Source organism: Periophthalmus magnuspinnatus, chromosome 8 (genome assembly GCF_009829125.3).
Source record: "Periophthalmus magnuspinnatus isolate fPerMag1 chromosome 8, fPerMag1.2.pri, whole genome shotgun sequence".
NCBI classification, from domain to species: domain Eukaryota; kingdom Metazoa; phylum Chordata; class Actinopteri; order Gobiiformes; family Gobiidae; genus Periophthalmus; species Periophthalmus magnuspinnatus.
In genome coordinates this window covers 4991976-5013617 of record NC_047133.1, presented here as the reverse complement: position 1 = coordinate 5013617, position 21642 = coordinate 4991976, and the positions used below count along the sequence as shown (strand labels likewise).

Below are 21642 nucleotides of genomic sequence, written 5' to 3'. Positions count from 1 at the left end.
TATAAAGTCTGTTATGTACATTTAAAAGTTTGTAGATCTCTCCCTGTCACCAGGGCGATGATAATGACGTCATCAGTGTGCGCCGGCTCTGGAGGTTTTCGTTTTATTTCAAAATAACATGAACATGACAGCCACTTTAAAACAAGCGTTAAAAGCTCATTTTGGGTTTGACCGTTTTAGATCGAAACTGCAAGAAGATGTGGTTAAGGCAGTCGTCAGACGTAAGTTATGGAGCACAATTTACCTCTTTAATTAACTCTGGAGCTACTTAGCAGTTGTTAGCTGTTGTTAGCTGTTGTAATTGTCTTAGTGATTGTGTGACACATTTGTTCTTTGCTGTTAAGGTTCTTTCTCTAAAGTACAGCGCAGCCGTGACTGACCTCCTGTGAGCGCATATGTTGTTAGTAACAGGATTGTGTGTTAGTGTAACTTATGTGTGTGTGCAGGTGACAAGGATGTGTTTGTATGTATGCCCACTGGTGCAGGGAAGTCTCTGTGTTACCAGCTCCCTGCTCTGCTGGCAGAGGGCATCACTCTGGTCATATCTCCTCTCATCGCTCTCATCCAGGTGAGGATCCTGGTTTGTCATGGATTTTCCCACATTGCTACACTCTGATATGTGCTGTGCATTATTTTTTTCTTTTTCAGGACCAAGTGGAACACCTGAGAAGCTTGAATATCCCTGCCTGCTCTATTAACTCCAAACTGCCCATTGCAGAGCGCCGTCTGATCCTAGCGGACCTGGAGAGCAGTAGACCAAAGCTGAAGCTGCTGTACATTACCCCAGAGATGGTGGCCTCTCCATCCTTCCAGCCATGCCTCTCGGGGCTGTGCTCCCGTGGCCTGTTGTCCTATCTGGCTGTAGATGAGGCTCACTGTGTGTCTCAGTGGGGACATGACTTCAGACCAGACTACCTCAAACTGGGAGAGCTCAGGGCTAAGTTACCAGGAGTGCCCTGCCTGGCTCTGACCGCGACAGCACCTAAAAATGTCCAGGAGGACATAGTACAGTCGCTCCACTTGCAGCAGCCACTATCTTTTATCATGCCTGTGTTCCGCAGTAACTTGCACTACGACGTCATCTTCAGGGAGCTACTGCCAAACCCTTTTGTGCACCTCCAAGCCTTCATCAAACAAGCCCTCACACTGGCCAATGGTGCCAAGGAACAGGTTGGTTTTGGTATATTTACCCAGTTATCTTACACTACCAAGCCAGCTTGATGCATCTTTTCTGTAAATGTATTCAAGATGAAATGTCTGCTGAAGCTGACATACTGGAAATTTAACCCATCATATTTTTATATGACCAGGGCTGTGGAATTGTATACTGCCGAACAAGAGAGAACTGTGAGACTGTTGCCCACCAGTTAACTAAGCTTGGAGTGTCTGCTAAACCTTACCACGCAGGTAAACTAATGTCATTTTGTGCTAATATCTAAGTTTTATTCTTATTTTTGATTAAATGTTTTAAACTGTTATAGGTTTAAAAGCAGGAGATCGTACAGAGGCCCAGAATGACTGGATGCAGGGTAAAGTTATGGTTATTGTAGCCACCATCAGCTTTGGCATGGGCGTGGACAAGGCTAACGTCAGGTACAACTAACATTACATCAACATTTTGCTTCAATTCCTAAATTATTAATTATTTCTATTTATTTTTCCACAGATTTGTAGCTCATTGGAACCTGGCCAAGTCCTTGGCAAGTTACTACCAGGAGTCGGGTCGAGCGGGCAGAGATGGCCTCCCCTCCTCCTGTCGCACGTACTACTCTGCCAAAGATAAAGAGCAGATCAGCTTTCTCATCCAGCAGGAAGTCAATCGCAGACAGGTTAAAAAACACATGCACACATTCAGTTTATAATGACAGCATGACAGTGATTGACAGTAATGAACTGCTATTTATAAGTTGTATGATAATTTGGAATTGTAAAGATTTGTTTTCCAATTGGACTTTGTTACATTTTGCATAAGAGTTTTCAATTTAAGAGGCATACCTACAAGCACTAATCAAATTTCAGTTCCAGTTTATTGATCCTTTTATTTAAACAAGACCAAATTTGCTTTCATCCGATTCTTCTTCTTATTGTATTTAAATCCAAACAGAATCACATACTGTTTTGTAAATCTGTTTTTGAAAATGTATGGAAATATGGGTATTTTTAAAATATAACATAACATTTGGATACGGAAACACTAAATTACTGATACAAAACTTTTTTTTTAATATTCATGTACCAAAAAACATTCCCCTGCAGTGTCTGGCTACAAAATGTCCAAGTAGTTTGATAAGTTTTGCTAAACTTTTCATATTTTTTTCTACAGCAAAAACGTGGGTCCATAAAGGAGTCCGATAAAGCTGCTATGAAAGACTTTGAAGCCATGGTCAAATTCTGTGAACAAGAAGGGTAAGAACCAAGAAACACGCACATTTTTTATTTAATTCTACTAAACAAGTGCTTTACTCATAATAATACAGCACCAATGTGACACTTTGCCCTTTTATAACATGCATTCAAATGTCTGTCCACCAGAGGGCGATATTTATATACATTTTCCATTTGTTTAGAGGCGCTCGTTAAACTGCATATTTGATTGAAGGCAGGTCTGAAGTCTCGTTGCCAAGTCCAGCTGCGGATGTGTGACTAAGCTTGAATCTAAAGCTGGTTCTTCCACTAATATGTAAATATATGACTCAGCTCCATCTATTTAACACATTCATTCCCTTTGTATTCCTTATCTATGCAAGTTTAAAGGTGCCCCGCCTGCTTGTTGCTGTGGAGATCCTATTGCTTATTGCCTGGAATGTTCCACTGTATGGCATTAAACTTGGCTCGCTTCATGAGGACTCCACCAGGCCAAGTTAAAGGCAGTGGCTCTTTTTTTTTACCCATGTATTTAAGCAAAATCTGCCCTAGTACAGATATATTGTATAAGCAGCTCTTGAGGTCAAAACGAGACCACTGTGTACTGTCGGCATTTAATTATAACGCATTTTATTGTCTGAGAATTAGAAAGTGTGCGGTTGGAATGCTAGTTGTTCTTAACTTTACCGTGATAGCAAAAGTCCGCTCTGCTTCTCGAAGTTGTGAAAAGTGCTTATAAACCCATCGTGGTGAGTAATTAGGATGCTTGGAATGATGCAAGACAGATTGATATATTGTCATACTATGGAATATTCCAATGCAATAACATCTCCATGGAGACAAGCACGCGTCTTACCACCCACCAGAAAATTTACGCAGTGCCCCTTGAACTCAACCAGCCAAAACACTGTACCGGTGCACAACAGTTGTTTTTCTTAAGAACTATGTATTCCACCCGCGATCTAAGAAGAGATTGGGCAATTTCTTCTTTTTCCTCCAGGGATAGCCCAGGTATGCTTTGCGGAATGTGGCCCAACAGGTGTTTTTGGCAGGCAAACTGTTCTTGTCACCTGCCAAGTCCAGGCAACGGGATGGGACACACCCAGAGCAGAAACTTTCATGGCATTGCATTCACGTGTCAAATATCAATAGACACTGTGGAAAGCTGCAGAACGTGCCAAGTCCAGCTTCGTATCAAATGTTCGATGATCCTTTCATTCTGGTATTACGGCAACAACAGCAAGTTACGCATGAGAAAATCATCATGCCTGAAACTACCACTGTAAACAAAGAAAAAAAAAAGTTAGGAGGGAATAGTGTTCTCATGATACTGAAATTTCAAACTCGATTTTGACGCAAAGGAATTGATTTGATACTCAATACTGATTCTGATACCACAATGATAATAAAAACACTGTTTATTTAGACAACAGAATGTGATTTTCAACATTAAATAATAACTTTTATATTCCATTGTGGCCTTATATCTGTGTAATCGCTCAGTCGTCCAAGTAGGTTTCATAGTTGTTCATGTGCATATATTAGTCTCATGCTCATACAACTCAAGATCATTCTAAATATATTCAGGAAAGGTTCATTTCTGTCCTGCCAGTGTGACTTTAGTATTGATACTTGCCATATCTAGTTTTGACACTAGTTTTAGCATCGATTAGTATCTGATTTTTGATACTTTTGACAACTCAATCAAATCAAAATCTCAATTAGCAAATCGCAAATGCTGCAATGTTTGAAGTACCATAATTTTCTCCACAAACGACAAAATATCCTATTCTGCATAAAAAACTTCTAACCCTGTAGTTTAGATCTGTGCAAACATGTTCTAAAATATGATTCTTCTACTAGTTTGTTCATATTTCTTTTTGTCAATTCTTGTGGACGTGTTTAAAAATGTGAGTCCTATTATTAAAACTATATAAATAACTACGGCTTATTTCACACTTACAGATAAAAGTTAACAGGATAAAGAATGCCCCAATTTCTATGGGGTTGGCGTTGGGCAGGTGCTGTAACTTGAGCCAGATCTTGTTCAGGAGGTTGAGTGATTCTTCGGCTGGGTCCATTCTGTTCAAATACAATTCCACAACAATGTCATGCTCTTATTATTTGTGCAGTGGTTTGCAATAGTATACTTTATTCATAGTTAGCAGGATGTTGTACCGATGTACCCGTTGCGTCTCTGTAAAGCATAGTTAATGCCGTTATATTTAAGTTTTTACCTAGCAACCGCCTAATGTTAACAAGGGCCAAAACTTCCCTAAGTTGCACAATAGTTATGATTAGTCTAATAAATACATAACATCTTTTATTTGGTCAAAATATGCCTTCTTGTGCCTAAATTGTCCCTGCATTTTGGATGGAATTTTCTGTGTTAATGACATAAATAGAAGTATTCCATTTCAGAACTGAACTCTGCTGCTCTCCGCTACTTCCCACTACTTCCTGTATTTCTGCAAACTGCCACTGAACTGATGTAAAACTATGATAAATATTCGCCACCAAACCAAGTATTAGAAAATATGCACTTTAAATTTGCTGGTGAACATCTCGATTGAGGTTCTAGTTTTGCACAAAAAGTAAATATATCGTAAAATTAGCCACAAATGTTCATCTTTTTTCAGCTTACATGCAAGATTAGTTTCAGTTATTTTGCTCATCTCTGCAGTTTTACCTGACAACTATTAAAATGTGTTGTATTTCCGCTAAATGCAATGTGTGGTATTGCTGTTTTGAAGAAGTAATTGACAGTGAATGTGCACACCCTTTTAGCATTTGTAAAATCATATTAACAGATGCAACTTTGTATTAATCAATTTAGAAAGTTATATATGGACGGTAAATGTAGTTATATGCTCTGCCCCGCCCCCTCGCCCCGCCCCCAACATAAAGCTTTGAAACAACATCATCCACTCTACATCGAAAGTTGCTGTATTATTTCATTTAATCAAATTGTAACCATAGAGTTATATGGGGCATTGTAATTTCTAAGGCTGTTTTCTCAAAATGCATTTTTCTTCCATAGGGACGTAAGGCTCACCCCTTAACAAAAGCACCCACATACCCCAGACTTTCCAATCTTGTATTTAACTAAATTATGACTAAACGCACAGAAGGATTTGTTGACATCCAATTCCAAGCCTGATTTATTAACCTTAAAATCCCAAAAATTAGGAAAACTGGAATTTTTACACCAATTTTCAGTAAGATCTAGATTACTCAAATAATAAATAAGATGGTCAAAGCGTATCTAATGTCACCAAAATAAGGCAAAATTAAACCTGGCTCCACCCATTTTTCCAATTCAAATGTCCCAAACATGGTCAGTTTTGGCCTTTTTTTACACATACAACATGATGAAACACATTTTTCTTCATTTATGTAGGGAAACTTCAGAAGAAGATTCAAATTTATATCTCTAAATTTAAGGTTTTTTTCTATTCACCTGCAGCATCTTGCAGAAATTTCCCCAAAATGTCACCTGCGCTCTTTTTATTCTTACGACTTTTTTTTTATGAAGCTCAACTGTGACCGCTCTCTCAGGTTTCAAAAGTAAAATTTCCATTCATTTTTCCCATAGACCTTTAGAAAAATTCAAATATTAAGAGTTCAATGAAATCACAGAGGTTAACCATCTACGTGAAAACTTATATTCATAACGTGGTTGTTTTAAGTTAAAAAAAAGGCAGTTTAAAATGCAAGATTCTGCAAAATGTTTTAATAACTTGGTGGTTTATCAAGTTTCAGAAACAGATTTTAAATAGAATTCTAAGTCTTGTGGTCAACATGCAGCTGATTATCCCCGAGCAAGTTTTCAAACATTTTATTATTATAATTTTTCCCGGAAAGTCTAGGAGAAAAATGAATAGTAAATTTAATTCTGTAACCGCGGGGTGGGCGGTCACTTCAGCTTCATCAGTGCATGTTGTTTACCTCGCTGCTTTCACAACATGCAGTCTGCCTTATTTGGGAGGGAGAGGGAGGGTCTCGGGGAGAGTGAAAGGCTACACTAATTTAAAGCATGTGGCGTTTAGGTTGTGTGGAATTTTACAGTGCACACAGGATTTCAAAAGCACATCATTTTGTTCCATTTAGAATTATTATTATTTATTTATTCTGTTGCATTACATGACATGACGATGGGTGTGACAGTTTCATCTTGTTTACCTTTGTGCAGTGAGGTGTGCCCAGGCAAAACTGTCAAATAGATTATTTATTTTTGCAATATTTGTTTTAGTATCTCGTAATGTTTTAGTTTACATCGTTTTGATAATACTGCGGTGAACTGAGAATTGCCTGTTGAGGTGTTAGTGTGAATTTTATGCCAGATGCCCTTTCTAGTGGTTCCCTGTTTTGTTTCCCTATTTTTGACTTGCTAAATAAGTTTCTATCGATTCTTTTAGCTAATTAAAGATATTTGAAGGCATGTAATATGTTTTGTTAACTTTAAATGATAAGAAAGTTTCCCATTTTTAACAGAAAACTTTCTTTAAATATGTCCTGAAAGCTAAATTTTTCAAAGGTGGATAGCAAAACGTTTAAACACTAACCAGCAATTGTTTAGCCATTCATAATTTTATCACATTTTTTCACACAATTTTAAAAAATATTTCACAGTATTTCAGTATTGTTATGGCAGTAAAGCTATAACAACTTTAATTTAAAATATACTTATATATAAAAGTAGTTGCATCTGACACTATACGAGACCAGACAACTTCTTAAATTAAAAACACTCACCTAAACTAGCAGCAACATCTAACATTGTTCTTGTTTCTTTCCTGCACATGCTTCAAATTCCTCACCAACATGTTTTTCCTTTTAATGCAAAATTCTCTTACCTGTGCGAAACTGTGCTTTTCCCCACTCTTGGAATACTACGGGAATATGTAGTTTATCTGAGGAGCGCAGAGCAGCCCAGGTACCGTGTGCAGTCTCCTGTTCACTTCTGAGTTGCTGCTGGTGCGTCAGGTCAAAGGAGGAGCCTCAAGATTATCCCTAAGATGTAAAGTAGCTTTTGTCAGGCTAAGGAATACTCCAGGCAAGTACAGATTGTCTTGGATAGTATTTTGTAGTAGTAGTTTGCTTGGAGTTGTACAGTAAACGCAGTGCAGAATACAGTGTCCTTGGTTTTCTCTCTGCCAGTGGAGTGTGGGAGTGACTGACTCTTTGTACTCCTCTCCAGCTCTCCCTCTCTCTCTTGCTCTCACCCTCCTTCGCTCATTTGCTCTTCCTCCCTCCTCCTCTTTTGCCTCTTAACGCCCCTCCTGTTTACACCTCTACTCTGCTAGTTGGCATGTTGTTGAAGTGGTCAGTCTCGAAATATCCCAATGTAGTTGCATGCAAATTTTCCTACAGAATGGGGAAAAAAAAGGTACTTTATATTGAGTTTAAAGAGATTCTTCTGGGCTAAACTGCAAAACATATGAGAATACTAAGTGAAGAAATGACAGACACATTTTTTCTGCCTCTAAACCCCAGTTCAACCTGTTTCATAACATATGTGCTGACATGGCAGAGGGTTACGCAATAACTGTAAGATCAATACTACTGCACTATAACCACTCAATAGACTATAGCAGAGGCTCCCAAAATATGTTAAACAGTTCAAATAAACAACATTCAATCTGGTTTATTGTTTTATTGAACCAAATTCACAAAAAAATACTGTTTTGTTAGAATAGATTAAAGACATTTCCGTAATTTTAAGATTCTCGCAACCCCCAGTTCTGCGCCTCCCAATACTCCCTCCGCTTTAGCAGCCAACACAGTAGGAAAAAAACAAAACAACTGCATTTCAGATTATATATTTTGCAGCGCTAAACTATTGAGCATGTGGAGTTTAGAGCAAGATTAGAAATGGGATGGTCTTTCGTTTAGATCTTTGGATGGAACAACTGTGGGGATTTTAGAGGCAAACGTGAGTCATTTAAATTTGTAAATGAAACCTTAATTTATTTATTTTATTTATTTATTTATTTAAATTAGGACAGTGCATATTAATCAACATGTCAACAAACGGCATCGATGTAAATATGCCGGGATTAGCACAATAGCTAGTTTACATCCGTTGTCCTAAGGCAGGTCAAAAACAGAGAACATTTAGAGAAACACACAGACGAGACAAAAGTGCACATAGACAAGACAACAAGTGAACCACAATAGACCATTCTCTGAGTTTAAGAGGCCCCAAGAAGAAAACAATCTACCTGTGTGAGCATGTTGGATTATTTTTCAACCAATGTTTCAGAGTGTTCTTGAAGGCTGAAAAGGACCCGGTAATGTGTTCCATGACTGTGATCCTCTGAGAGACGTCACCATTTGGCCAAATTTGGTCCTGCATCTCTGTACGTTACAGTCTCCTCTGGTCAATGCTCTCCTGTTCACTCAGTCAGTCGTTTTTTTACTTATAAAATCCATTAATGGCAGAGGAGCAAGTCCATTTAAAACTTTAAAAATAAGGCAAGCATCCATAAATACCTGATAACTTTCAAGATCCAAAATATTATACTTACTTAAGATATTACAATAGTGATACTGTAGAGTGTTTTCAATGTTTTTTTGTGAAGAGGGACTTTAGGGGTTTCAGGATGGCCTCTGATGTATGAGACCATGTGGTATAGCAGTAAGATATGTGACTAAATATCATGGCATATATGCCTTTGCTGATTCAAGTGCAATTATCTGTCTGTCACATTAAAATTATTATATCACTGAGAAAAGAAGAATCAGAAAATTGTGATGTTTCTTCTCACAATAATACACACTAAAAGTTGATATCCCTGCCTAAATAAAGCTAAATGAGTCACAGCTTTGGTAATTCGCTAATTCCACCATTCAGATTGTCGTATTGTCTCCCCAGGTGCCGCCATGCCACCATCTCCCGGTTCTTTGGGGACCAGCCTCCGAAGTGCGGGGGGGCGTGTGACTTCTGCTCTAACCCCAAAATGGTGCGTGCTCAGATTGCCCGCGCCGCCGTGCTCAGCAGCAAGAGCCACGCCCACAGCGAGAAGCCAGCCGGGCCGTTCGGATTCATCGCAGATCAGTACGAAGGAGGAAGGAAGGGCTACGGCTTTGAGAGGTCAGAGAGAGATTAGTTTAGAGCGGGATTTTCATTGATTCATGCATGTTTGTGTATCAGATCTGTAGCTTTGAACAGGAAGTCAGTGAACAGTTTTACAGTACCAAGACTTTGTACAATCAACAAAATGTACAATCATTCATTCTTAGATTTACTGTGGAAATTATTGAATGGATTTATAAAAGGTGGTGATGGATGGTCTATGTCATTCCCTCAACTTTTTGGTATTGATTTGAATTTGTAAACTGTATGTTAAAAGTTTAAGATTTATAATTTACAACGTTATGATAATCCCTGACCCTATTCTACAAATTTTTGATTAATTCTAAACATGACCAGTCAGTCACTATGCATCCCAGTTATTATTATTTAACTGATATTGAATGTTTTTCATGATTATAAAAAATCGCTTAGGTTCTGGCACCTGCTTGTCTCCATGTAGATATTATGTTATTGTTATTCCGTGATTGTGTGATTAAACCTGAGATCACTGGCTGTAGTGGACAATCAGACACTACCACCATTCTGGGCCTCCATACCCCTCTACCTGTGGCGTTTATCTGCCCCACTGCCCCGTAAAAGTCTCCACCCAAAGCGGAAAAAGGAGCAGGGTACTGATGAGATTAAGATCCTACCTGGCTCAGTTTTCGACGCATGATTGTCACCTGAAGCGGCTTCCTTGGTATTATAATTGCTTCCTTGCGTACCACTGCTTGAGGCTACCTGGCTCCCAGCCGCCACGATGTTTCAGCGTCTGCAAACGGGACTCTGTTTAGAAGAATCTTCCAAGTAATTTCAACGCACGCTGATCCACATTGCCCTGTTTAATCTGAGCTCTCTAACAAATAAAACTTTAATCTTGAATGACTTCTTCACAACACACATGATGGATGTTTTTATGTTCATGGAAATGTGAATTATACCAGGTGACAAGAGCGCGTTCACTGAGCTCCTCTTTCCTCGGTTTGCTTTCTTCAGCTCACTGCGAGCCTGTGGCTGAGTATGCAGAGTCACCACAGACTTCAGAGATAATTTCAAATGCAAGTCTTTACATGTCAACAATTATACATGTTTTGAATTACAGCTATGCACATTTGAACTTTCCAGCACTATTCTTGGTGCTGTTGCCAACCATCCACCTAAGTACAACAAGGACTTCATATTCAGGAGTTTTTAGCTGAGGTTGTCCCTAAGTTTGAAGAACTGCTGATCTGTGGGGACTTCAATATTCATGTCTGCATCTGCTCAGCTGGTCATGGACTTCAGTCAGTCTATGGAAACACCAACACACAATGCAGGGCATGACTTAGACTTGATTATCTCCCATGGGCTCTCTATGTCGCTCGCTGAAATATCTGCCATCCCCTTCTCACATCATTTACCCATTATTTTTGAAGTTTTTGGCCCCTGTTCCAGTCTCCAGTCCGAGCCTTCTGTCCCAGCCTCCTGTCGTTGTATTATGACTTCATCAGCAGCTGTGGAGTTTGCTTCTGCTTTTAATAACTCAGCATTTTCTGTCCGCAATGTTTAAAGTGCACAAAGATATTGCCCTGTCTGTTGATGCCAATCGCTCTGTGGTCGTAGTTATGTTGGATTTAACGGCGGCTTTTGATACAGTCGACCATTCAATTCTGTTGTCTCGATTTTTTCATGGTTTAAGTCATATTTGACAAATAAAACTTTTTTGTCAGGATTGTTGACCTGTCCTCCTCAGGGAGTGCCCCAGGGTTCAGTTTTGGGTCCCATGCTATATTCACTGTACATGTTGCCACTGGAGTAGCTTTTCTCTGCTATGCCGATGACCTGCAGATTTACTTACTCGTGTTTCCCAGTAAAAGTGGTGCTTTTCAATCTCTATGTGACTGTATTGCAGACATAAAGGTCTGGTTGGAGCAGAATTTCCTTCACTTAAATGCTTTTTTAAAAAATGCATGGAAAATTCGGAATCTGGTTTGGACAGTAACCTCATGCATGGCCTTGGGTCACTCTGTAAAGTGTTGAACCTGTGTTTAGTCCCAGTTGCTTAAACTAAAGCCTCACTCATGTGCTCTGTTTGATTGGAAAGTTTTCTCTCAGGTCACATCATTATGTCATCCTCTGTGTGTTGGGTCACAGCCATAGAGTATATAAAAATCTATGGTCACAGCACAGACTGAGGGAAAATCCAGCACTGCACTAGGAAATTGCACGTGCTCGTGCATGAGGGCTTCAAATGGATAATATTGTTGAAAATAATGAGTGGAATAAACAGCCCTTCTTTGTGTTTTGGCCATTGACTTAAATGTGCAAATATGAATGTAATTATTTTATCCGATGTAGCCTATTATCTGATGATTTCCTGATCAAACACTTCCTCAAACTCTCTTCACTTCTGCTCCTCTGTTTTGGCTTTTCCCGTTTCTCCAGATTTTGTGGAGAGCGAATGCTATGATCCGAGCAGGCCCAGAGATAAGCAAAGTGTTACACTTAATAGGAGTTTTTTACATCCTGTGTGTGGTGCACAGGGCACCGTACACAATGTGTAGTGCATAGGCAAGCTTTTTTTAAATGAGACCTGTAACTTGGACTGACTGTCTGCTTGTCTACATCAATAAAGATAAGATTAAAATCATACTGTGGAGGCAAAGCAATATCATCCCCATGGAAATGAGCAGATGCATAAATGTTACACAGCTCACCAAACAATTTTTAACACAGACACTGTATTTTACAGGTACGATGAAGACGAAGGTGGTAACGATGAGAACATGACTCTGCACAGGAAGAAGGAGTTTTCAGATCTCTACAAGAAGCAGATGAACATGAGAAAGGTACATCACATTCTGTACTGGCTGAAGTTATGGTCTGTAGTCCTGCCTGAGATCCAGCTGTGTGCAGAGGAAAAGGTAGACTCTGCTGAGGCCATGTGAGAGAGGAAAATGATTACCACATGTTGTACTGGCACGAAGCTCCTTACAAGTTTAGAAACACTGCAAAAACAAGTTCAAATCTACATGAGTTAAAATGACTTGAATTTATAGGTTGGGTTCCCATGACTCCACAATGTCATCAAAAACATACCCAGAGTTGTGTTTTGTTTTATTCACACATGTTTAACACAAATCCAGCATGTTTAGTTTTTCTCTCAGACTGAAAGCATTCTGTTCCACCATGTGATGCCATGTGGTAACAGCTCCACTATGTTTTTAAACTCCTTCACTAGAATCATTTGGTAAATCTAGGCCTGAAATTATCCTGTCTCTATTTAACAGAAGGTAAAAAGTAGCTGTTAACTTGAAAACTACTACTTTATGACAATACAAGGTAGAATAAAGCATTTTGAGCTTTAGAGATGTTTACAATCTAAGAATAAGTGTTACTCAAACATGTGTAATGTAAACAACTTGGCCATCATGTCCAATGTTTTTATAAGTTAGAATAAATCAACATACAGTTGTTATCAGTACAGGTTATATTTTATTTCATCATGTCTGTCTCATATCTGGAATATGATATCTTCTCTGTCAGCACAAATGAAATCAAGCAAAAAGTAGTGACATTGTTCACAAACTGTATCAGTGTCGTCGCTGAAAAAAACTTTAAGCCATAAGATAAATACTTTTGTAAACCAAATCCTATTCTACTTCTAAGATATTTCTAATGATTTTGTGCGTGGTTATAGTGATGTAATGAACAACACGTGACTTAAGCTAAATGCGTTTTACAAATGTATTGATATTTTATTATAATACTACAGTACAATACTTAATATAGTCAGCATTTGAAATCAGCTCCTCTGTTCACAGCGGGATCAGGACTCTGGGCTCACATTTACTCTCACTTAGAGCTGTTTCATCTAACAAAGTATTTTACATGTTTGTAATTGTGGATTCCGTTTTAACTTAAAAAATTGTCAAATCTGAAGCTCATTACTGATCCAGACACTGACAAAGACAGACATGTTTATTCAGCAGAATGAAGCTCTGGTTTGAACACACACTGTAGGACGATGTTCTCCTCCAGGAGGAGCCCTTTGACCTGGAATCTGTGCTCAGAGGCCTAATACCACCAGGGGGCACTCCAGAACTGTCTCAAGAACTGAGACTGAAAACCCAGGAGAGACTGAACAACCAAAAAAATACAGAGCATAAACTGCAAGATCATATCACTGCTTACAAGAGACCCACTATCTCTACAATACATCTGTGAAGGATACCATGAACTTGAAGCAGGAACTTGCTAGAACCCGCTGTGAACTTTCAGTCAAATGCCTCTGGTCTCTGTCAAAGCTCAGAGACAGAAGGATCAGAAGAGGGACGAAGACCCAACGCACAAACTCAACTTTGAAACCACAACTGTCCAAGCAGTTCTAGATGCAACGGGGACAGAGAAAACAGAGCTGTCAGAGAAAGTGGAGGAGCTTTGCTCTTAACTCTACTCCTCACAGGGTTCCTGGGTAACAGTTATGAAATTATCTGTATGTATGTCCCATCTGCACATCTCCAACCAGGAAGTAAAACGATATACTTCACCAATTACACAAAGTAGAAAAAAATAGATGTTTTGGTGAATTGAGTAGATTAACTTGTCATATGCACTTTATGTATTTTTATATATTTTACACCAAAGAGTCTATAAGAGTTAGTGGTTAGCAATTTAGAAGAATAGAGACAAACTTGTAAAAAATGAAAAGCGTCTAAAAACATTACACATTTTAGTTTTTTATCTACTTCAAAGCCGCCCTACTACTCCGCTGTCACTATAATAACACACTTGGACACTCTTCTGCCTGTAGTTCCATTGAACCATGTCACACTGTCGCTGTGTGTGTGAAATGTGCTGGGTTAATTCTAGGATATGTCAACATGTTTATTAGATGGAGCAGAGCAGAGGGACATGTCTCAGGTCATGTAATTATTATGCACTTATTTGTCATATTCCTTTTTATTTGCAGGGAGCTGTCAGTCAAGGTGAAGAGTTTGTTCCACCTGGTAAACTTGTATACATAAAAATATATATATGATGGTTGAGAATTTAAAGGGGAAAGTAAATTGTTTTCAGAAAATACATAAAAATATAAATACATAATGCCCAGCCATAAAGTAAAAATTCAATGATTTTGGAATTATGTGCAGATTAAAATTGAAAATAAAAATTAGATATATATATATTGGTTGGCCGATATATCGAGCTAATATTTGCACTTAGCGTATCGGCTTTTTGCCTTAAAAGTCCAGCAGAGGCCGATATTTTGCATTAGCCAACCTGCTGCGAAAAGAGGACACATGGAACTTTTTTGAACACTTTACTGTAAAGAGATAACTGTACAAAATATGATTGCACTGCTCTGTTATGGTTTTACAGTAAAAAAAAAAAAGGTCTGTGGGTGAGTTTGTACGTCATTGAGGGAATATCAACCAAATTGGCCGTACATATTAACCTCAAAATACTGGCAGAACATATCAGCCATTAGTTTTTCTGGATTCTAAAGAACTGACATTGGCCATGAAAAAAAACATATCAGTCAATCTCTAATGAAAATGTAAAAAAAAAACTGATCATGTGAGCTTTTTTTTAAACTTCTCATTCAGTTTCTCTAAAGGATTCTACAGCAGTGCACTACATTCACACAATTTGGCATTGAAAATTTTAGTTTTTTAGAGGTAATGCTTTTCATTTACAACTTTAAATAGATTGTGAAGGATTTTACAATGTACTGGAGTGAATAATATGGCTAATTGGGGAAATTGTTATCGACGTGTAATTCCAATCAGAGGAAATGGGCTTATTATTATGAATTATAAATAAATAATTAAAAAATACGAATGTTAAAAAATAGAATATTGCTCACTTTCCCTTTTTAGATTTTCAACTGTGCTGTTGTTTTTCTAATTGTCTGCTAACATGGTGCTTGTGTGTAGCTGCTGACTGTCCACTGAAGGCGGCGAGCAGCGAGAGGATTCCCCGACTGACAGTGAAAGTACAAAGCTACATTCTACACAGAGTTAACAGTAATGACCAAGTCAAGAGGGTTTAAAATCAGAACTTAGTCAGAGAGCGAGGCCTATTCAAATGGGACGACAAGATAATGTGATGATATCCATGTTATACTTTTATTAGTGTGGCATTAGTATTCATCTCATGATAATATACAAACATTATGTAGAAACACTTATAGTATTCAGATGCACTTGTGAGACTTATGTGCAATCAGCAGTGTGTTATTTCAAAAGATTAAGGTTCAAATGTGTTTAATAACAATCTTTTTCATGTTGAGTTAACTGAAATGCAGCATAGTCATGTTTCTATCAGGCATATTCAAATACCAGCTGGGGCCGACTAAAACAATACAGTCTGATCCATGTGTCCATTACTTTTGCTTATACTTTGTATATAGATACATAGTTTTTGTTTTACGTAACCAGATGCTGGTTAAATGTTAAACCATTTGAATAGCTCTGGTAAAGGGCCTGTCCATGTTCCCTTAGTTAACTAGAAGTCTTCTTTTATGTATTCATTCTTATTGTTCACATTGGTGCCTGTATTCTGCTGTTACAGGCCAGAGAGCACTGTTTGTCTCTCCTTCAAGAGGCACTTTATGGCCACCAGGGGGCAGACACCAGTTTCTCGTGAGTGTGCCTTGTATTAGTTATGTGTAGTGTACAATATTACATTTAAATCACAACTTATACAACACTTTTCACCAATACTTGTTCTATTTCTTTTATTGCAATTTGTAAGTCAAGCAACAACTGTACTTCTTGTTAGTAAATCGCTATTTTCCACATCTAGATTGGACTTTTAATATATTATTCAGTTTTAAATTATTGTAACATTTGTCTTTTTTGCATTTCTCAGCTCTGATTCACTGCTTTTAGCTGTGGATTTGGAACATGAGATCTTCAGTAGCAGCAAGACGTCCAATATTTACAAAGCTGCAGTTCTTAAAAAGGTTTGTAACTAGTACTTTTCCACATTGTCATATGTATTTGAGAAGTGACCTGTGACATTCTGTGCAGGTGTCGGAGATGAAGAAGACGCCCGCTGCAGTGAAGGGAGGAGCGGAAGAACCAGAGAAGAGCAGAGGGCAGGAGAGCAAAGAGAACAGCACACAAAAACAAGAGGAAACGTGCAAAGAGGAGGCTCCTTCATCATCTTCATCAAATATGGGCTTTACTTTGGCGTCAGAAATCTACTCGGTAAGATGTGTCAATACTTTTTAATTCAGTTCAACAAGTTCTACAATGATTTGGCAGGTTTTTATTTTATTTTTTAGACTATTTTGACTGATGCATGTAGAAAGTTTCTTGGACACAGTTGCTCAACAATATCGTACAAAAAACATATTAGATCCAAAAAGCAAATTGAGCAAAAAGTACAAAAAATGGCCTTATATTTACTATAAAAATACAAGTATGATGAAAATGTAGCAAGTTACGGACGTGTAAATGTACAAGAAAATAAAAAATAACATAAATATAACAATAAATATATAAGACAAATTTAAACCCATGCATTTAACTTTTTTAAGAAACTAATAATTGCTTTTATTTACTAGTAAAATATGAGTAAAACTACTGACTTGAGGCTTTTATAGCGATATATATTTCAGTAGTTTATTTATATGGGTATGTTTTTGCTGATATAAAGTTGGAATATGGTGGATTTTCATTAAATATTTCATAAACGTCACTAATGCATGTCTCTAGTTACAAAGTTTGCAATTAACCCCCCCAAAAAAGGCTGATTTGTGATGATATAATTTGTCCTCTGGATGATTCCTAATGACAACCGAGGTTTAATTATTGTTATTATTTTAAACCAGCAGTAGCACATTTATTAATAATGAACCATTAGATTTATATAGACCCTTTCAAGAAACCCTAAGCGCTTATGCACACGTCACAGTTGTTCCATAGTGCGCCTTTAAATGTCATATTTCTGGTAGAAGTCACGGAGATCTTATTGTTAAACTTGCTTATTTTGCTTTTATTCAATTGCATGTGTTTTATTGCTCAAAAATACCTTGAGAAACATGTATTTTTACTGCGAACGGGGTGAATTCTTAACAGACCTGAGCTGTAACTCGGCCCTGGTGATGTCTACGTTTTGTTTCTCTGGAGATAAATAGGTTAAAATATTATACTGTGACACATTTCAGGCAAACCAATGACATTTAAAAACAACATCCATTTAAGCACCGTCCACCAAATGATACATAGTGCAGTTTTAATAGACTCTAAGCTCTGTAATTCTTTATTTTTTTTACCAGATGAAGCGCAAGAGAGTGGGCGCAGGTCAACGGGGCTCATCCAATCCATTTCAGACGGCTAAAGAAATACTAAAACTGTCAACTGGCCAAACAGAATCAGAGTCTGAAAACTCTACAGATCCCGACTCCTCTATGACATCATCAATACGAGCCAGAGCCAACGCCACAGCCACCTCCTCCTCCGCCTCCTCCTCCGCCTCAAACAGCCCGAAGAAGAAAGCCAAAGCACTAACCAAGAAGCAGCAGAAATTAGCGGACGCGGCCAAAAATTCTCGGACCATTTCTCAATATTTTACCAAGAAACAAACAAAATGTGAAAATGCGACGGAAAGTACGTTATGTAAAACAGTTACAGACGACATAAGCCCGCCGCGATCGCCAGTTCTTGAAGATGTAGAAGAGAGTCCAATGGAGGTGGAAAGTCCATCTGTGATCACAATAGATGATGATAAAGATATGATGATTGATGAAGAGGAGTGTGTCCAAGTGCTTCCAGAGACATGTGTGACACCTGAGCCAGAGTAAGATCTTTTTCAAATCTATGCAATCATCAGCTGCGTTTACTTTTTCTAATAACAATGCAGTGTTTTTTTAGTTTTGTTTAGAAGTATTTTTTCTCAAGAACAAATTTGTCTTACTTTTTTTTCATTCCCGTTTAGACAAAACAAAAAGGAGGAAGTTGTGATTCCACCTCCTACACAAGAGGTATGTGTTTCCTTATTTATTTATTTAATATAATTGTATTATTTATTTATTTTTAATTTAATTTTAATTTAATTTAATTTAATTTAATTTTATTTTATTTTATTTTATTTTATTTTATTTTATTTTATTTTATTTTATTTTATTTTATTTTATTTTAAGTCTAGTCTAGTCTAGTCTAGTCTAGTCTAGTCTAGTCTAGTCTAGTCTAGTCTAGTCTAGTCTAGTCTAGTCTAGTCTAGTCTAGTCTAGTCTAGTCTAGTCTAGTCTAGTCTAGTCTAGTCTAGTCTAGTCTAGTCTAGTCTAGTCTAGTTTGGGTTTGGGTTTGGGTTTTTATGTATTTATTTATTTAAAACATATCTGTGTAATACATTCATTTCTCAATATATTATTCAGCACTGATTTACAATATATTTTTTTTCTTTCCCAGGCAACGCACAAAATCAAACCAAAGAGAGAATCCTCACCTCCTGCAAAGCGAAGTCGTCCAGCAGAGGGCAGCAGGCGTGTGACCTTTAACCCCCACATAGACGAGAGCGCGGTGCGACCTGCGGACTCTCCCGTAGCGACGCTCAAAGAGGCGGCTGATATAGTGGTCCGGTGTCTGGACCCTTTTTATACTCAGGGAAGATTTTCTACAAAGGTGAGACTAAACTTCAGCTCTGCAAAAACAACAAATGTTTAAATATGAGTTGAATTAAACGTAGCACTTTAGTTTAGGGACCACATTATAATGGATAACTAATATTAAAAGGTATAATAAGTGCTTAGTTACATTTCTGCTTGTATTTAGAAAGTGTTTAGACAAAAAATGTAATAAAGTGTAGTATTCAGCCATAAACAATTACATAAAATCATAACAGTTCTTTACCATTGTTAGCAATATCTTACACTATAATGTTAATAAGTATGAATAATAAATGAATAAATGAATATGATTTATAAATACTAATGACTGAATAACCACTAACTAGCAAACCAATTACCACTTAACAGCTAATATGTGGATCTTAAATGAGTATTACAGTTACAGTTTAGTCATTTATTTACAGATTTGATCATTTTTGCTCTTTTGAGAGAGTTTCAATCGTTTAAGTGCCATTTTAGTCTCTTGCACTTAATCTTAAACTAAGCTAAAGTCTAAACTAAGAAAAGTTGATTAAGTGAAAAGCAAATCTAACAAGTAAATATTTTATTCAAATAGCTTAAACCATGAATGATGATTTTATTTTACCATATGGAGTTTTTGTAGAGATTGTAACAGTAATATTTGGTCTTTTTTTTAACCACATGTGTGTAAAGTTATATATATTTTACTTTTTAGGAGCTGTTCAAGTCCTTTGCACGCTTTTTATCTCACCACCTCGCAGAAGGAGCTACAAAGGGAAGAGGCCAAAGTAAATACAACAAACTTTTGCATCGTATTTTGTTTTTTGAATTTAGCGTTGTAATGGTATGTGTTCAAAATGAATTAATTTTAAGACAGGGGCCTTTATTACTCCAAAAGGGGGGTACTACTTTTACAGAAAAATACACAAATGTGTTGTGTGTTTAATTAGTACCATGTTATAGCTGTTAAATTTATTATGAAGCCTTGATGATAAAGTCTTACTGTATAATATTGTTGTCATAGTGAAAAATATAATTATTAACCTCTGCATTTGAATCTGTCCTCAATCTCAAAATTAAATAGTATGTTTTTTTTGTGTTTTTTTTTACAGTCAAAGCTGACGCCAAAGCTCTTATTAAGAAGTTTTTCAGCTCAGTCCAGCGCTGTGAAAGTGAAGACGACTGGAAGCACCTTAAAAGATCCAAGGACTGTAAAACTGTGGACAACAAACTCTAAAACACCCACAGAGAGATATATTTTACATATAAATAAATAATAGGCCTTCCCCTGTGCCTCTAAGCTGCTCTGTTGTGACCCTTGTGGTGCGATTGCTGCCTGTGACTCGTGCTTCCTTCGGTTAAAAGCGAAACAAGTGCAATTTTTAATACGTCGAGTGAACAGACGACTACAGCCGTAGCATTATTATTCAGTGTTAATGTATTTCTTCGACCAGTTTTTGTTACAATAATTTTATAAGGAATACTTGAATTCATGTTGCGGACTGAAATGCTGTATTTGATTTAACACTTTTCTTATAATGTGAAAGCTTCTTAATTTTACTATTAAAATATATCAGAGTTGGTTTTATTGCTGCTATTAGATCGTCTGCACCACAGGGAATCACAGGGAAGTGTGGACGTGGCCTTAAACGTGCTATATGAGGTCTCCAGGAAGTCCAACGCTACGTAAAGCTGTATCTGTGTCAGCGGCTCCTGTTTTGTTGCGCGCATGTGTTTTTGAAGATCTGATCTATGGAAATGGTCAGCCTGTCATAACTTGTCAAAAGAAAAATATAAAATCTGTAAACGAAACATTCTAGGAGTGAAGACGTTTCGCTGCTCAACCAAACCGCTTCTTCAAACGTGGATCAGACCTGACGACACACACATATCAAGAGGGATCACACACACATGTCTGGTCATAACTTGGTAATAGTGTTGAACCACAGCCAGATTGTTTACAAAAAAAGTTGCATATCCTATTTTGGGAATGACAATATTATATTACAATAAATAATAGCAATAAAATAAGATAACTTGTCAAAAATGTCCTGTTTTTCTGTTTATTTTGGAAAAAAAAAATACTGTTTGGTCTGATAAACTCATAGAAGCTCAATAAACACTTTGTTCTGGTGCGTTGTTAATGTCAGGCTCACAACAGGGTATTTTCCTTCAGATTTCATGTTATTTTAGTAGAAGTGAGGATGGAGATGTCAGTGATGGGACGCGTTAATAAAAGATGACGTCATTTACAGTTGTGATGCGTTAAGGCCCCCACGTAAAAAAAATATAGATCACTATTTAACACGCTACATTTAGCAAAAATGACTAAGTTAAAGAATTTGTGTCGTGTTTGCTTCAAAGGATCAAATATAAGCCAGTATGTGTTAAGATGAGCATGAGTATAATAACACATATTAACAGTTAAACAAATAATTTACTTTGTTAGTGAACTGACATTTTATTGCTTGACATTTTATTGCTTTTATTGCTTGAACCCATGTTTATATACAAAATAATAGTTTAAAAAAAGCGAAACCGTGCTGTATTTACCAGTCAACAAATACATTTCCATCCCGTTTATTTATTTATTTTATTTATTTATTTATTTTTACTTTCC

At 37.2% G+C, this 21642-nt stretch overlaps 2 protein-coding genes across 4 annotated transcripts in view; one reads left to right on the top strand and one right to left on the bottom strand.

Annotated features, from left to right (window-relative positions):
• Positions 1-21642, bottom strand: part of atp2a1 (ATPase sarcoplasmic/endoplasmic reticulum Ca2+ transporting 1) — a 147979-nt gene that overhangs the window by 119637 nt on the left and 6700 nt on the right. The gene's annotated exons all lie outside the window — the stretch shown is intronic.
• recql5 (RecQ helicase-like 5) lies at positions 52-21094 on the top strand. Of its 3 annotated transcripts, XM_033970900.2 has the most exons (19): positions 52-221; positions 447-568; positions 649-1170; positions 1311-1407; positions 1482-1593; positions 1667-1829; positions 2324-2406; positions 9242-9460; positions 12174-12270; positions 14394-14430; positions 15361-15419; positions 15998-16068; positions 16298-16391; positions 16459-16638; positions 17712-18232; positions 18371-18416; positions 18844-19056; positions 19738-19810; positions 20135-21094. In XM_033970900.2, exons 1-19 carry the CDS (start codon positions 119-121, stop codon positions 20257-20259), a joined length of 2937 nt encoding a protein of 978 aa, XP_033826791.1. In that variant the 5' UTR covers positions 52-118; the 3' UTR covers positions 20260-21094. The 3 variants fall into 3 exon arrangements, with proteins under 3 accessions (XP_033826791.1, XP_055079782.1, XP_055079781.1); XM_055223807.1 differs by lacking the exons at positions 14394-14430; positions 15361-15419; positions 15998-16068; ... (5 more) ...; positions 19738-19810; positions 20135-21094 and adding an exon at positions 13414-13682 and having other exon boundaries at positions 103-221; XM_055223806.1 differs by lacking the exons at positions 14394-14430; positions 15361-15419; positions 15998-16068; ... (5 more) ...; positions 19738-19810; positions 20135-21094 and adding an exon at positions 13411-13682 and having other exon boundaries at positions 103-221.

Coding starts and splice junctions, on each gene's coding strand:
- recql5 (XM_033970900.2), top strand. CDS start 119: ATGAACATGACAGCCACTTTAAAACAAGCGTTAAAAGCTCATTTTGGG. Junction 222..446: donor GGTTAAGGCAGTCGTCAGAC/GTAAGTTATGGA, acceptor GTGTGTGTGCAG/GTGACAAGGATGTGTTTGTA. Junction 18,417..18,843: donor TTCCACCTCCTACACAAGAG/GTATGTGTTTCC, acceptor TTTCTTTCCCAG/GCAACGCACAAAATCAAACC.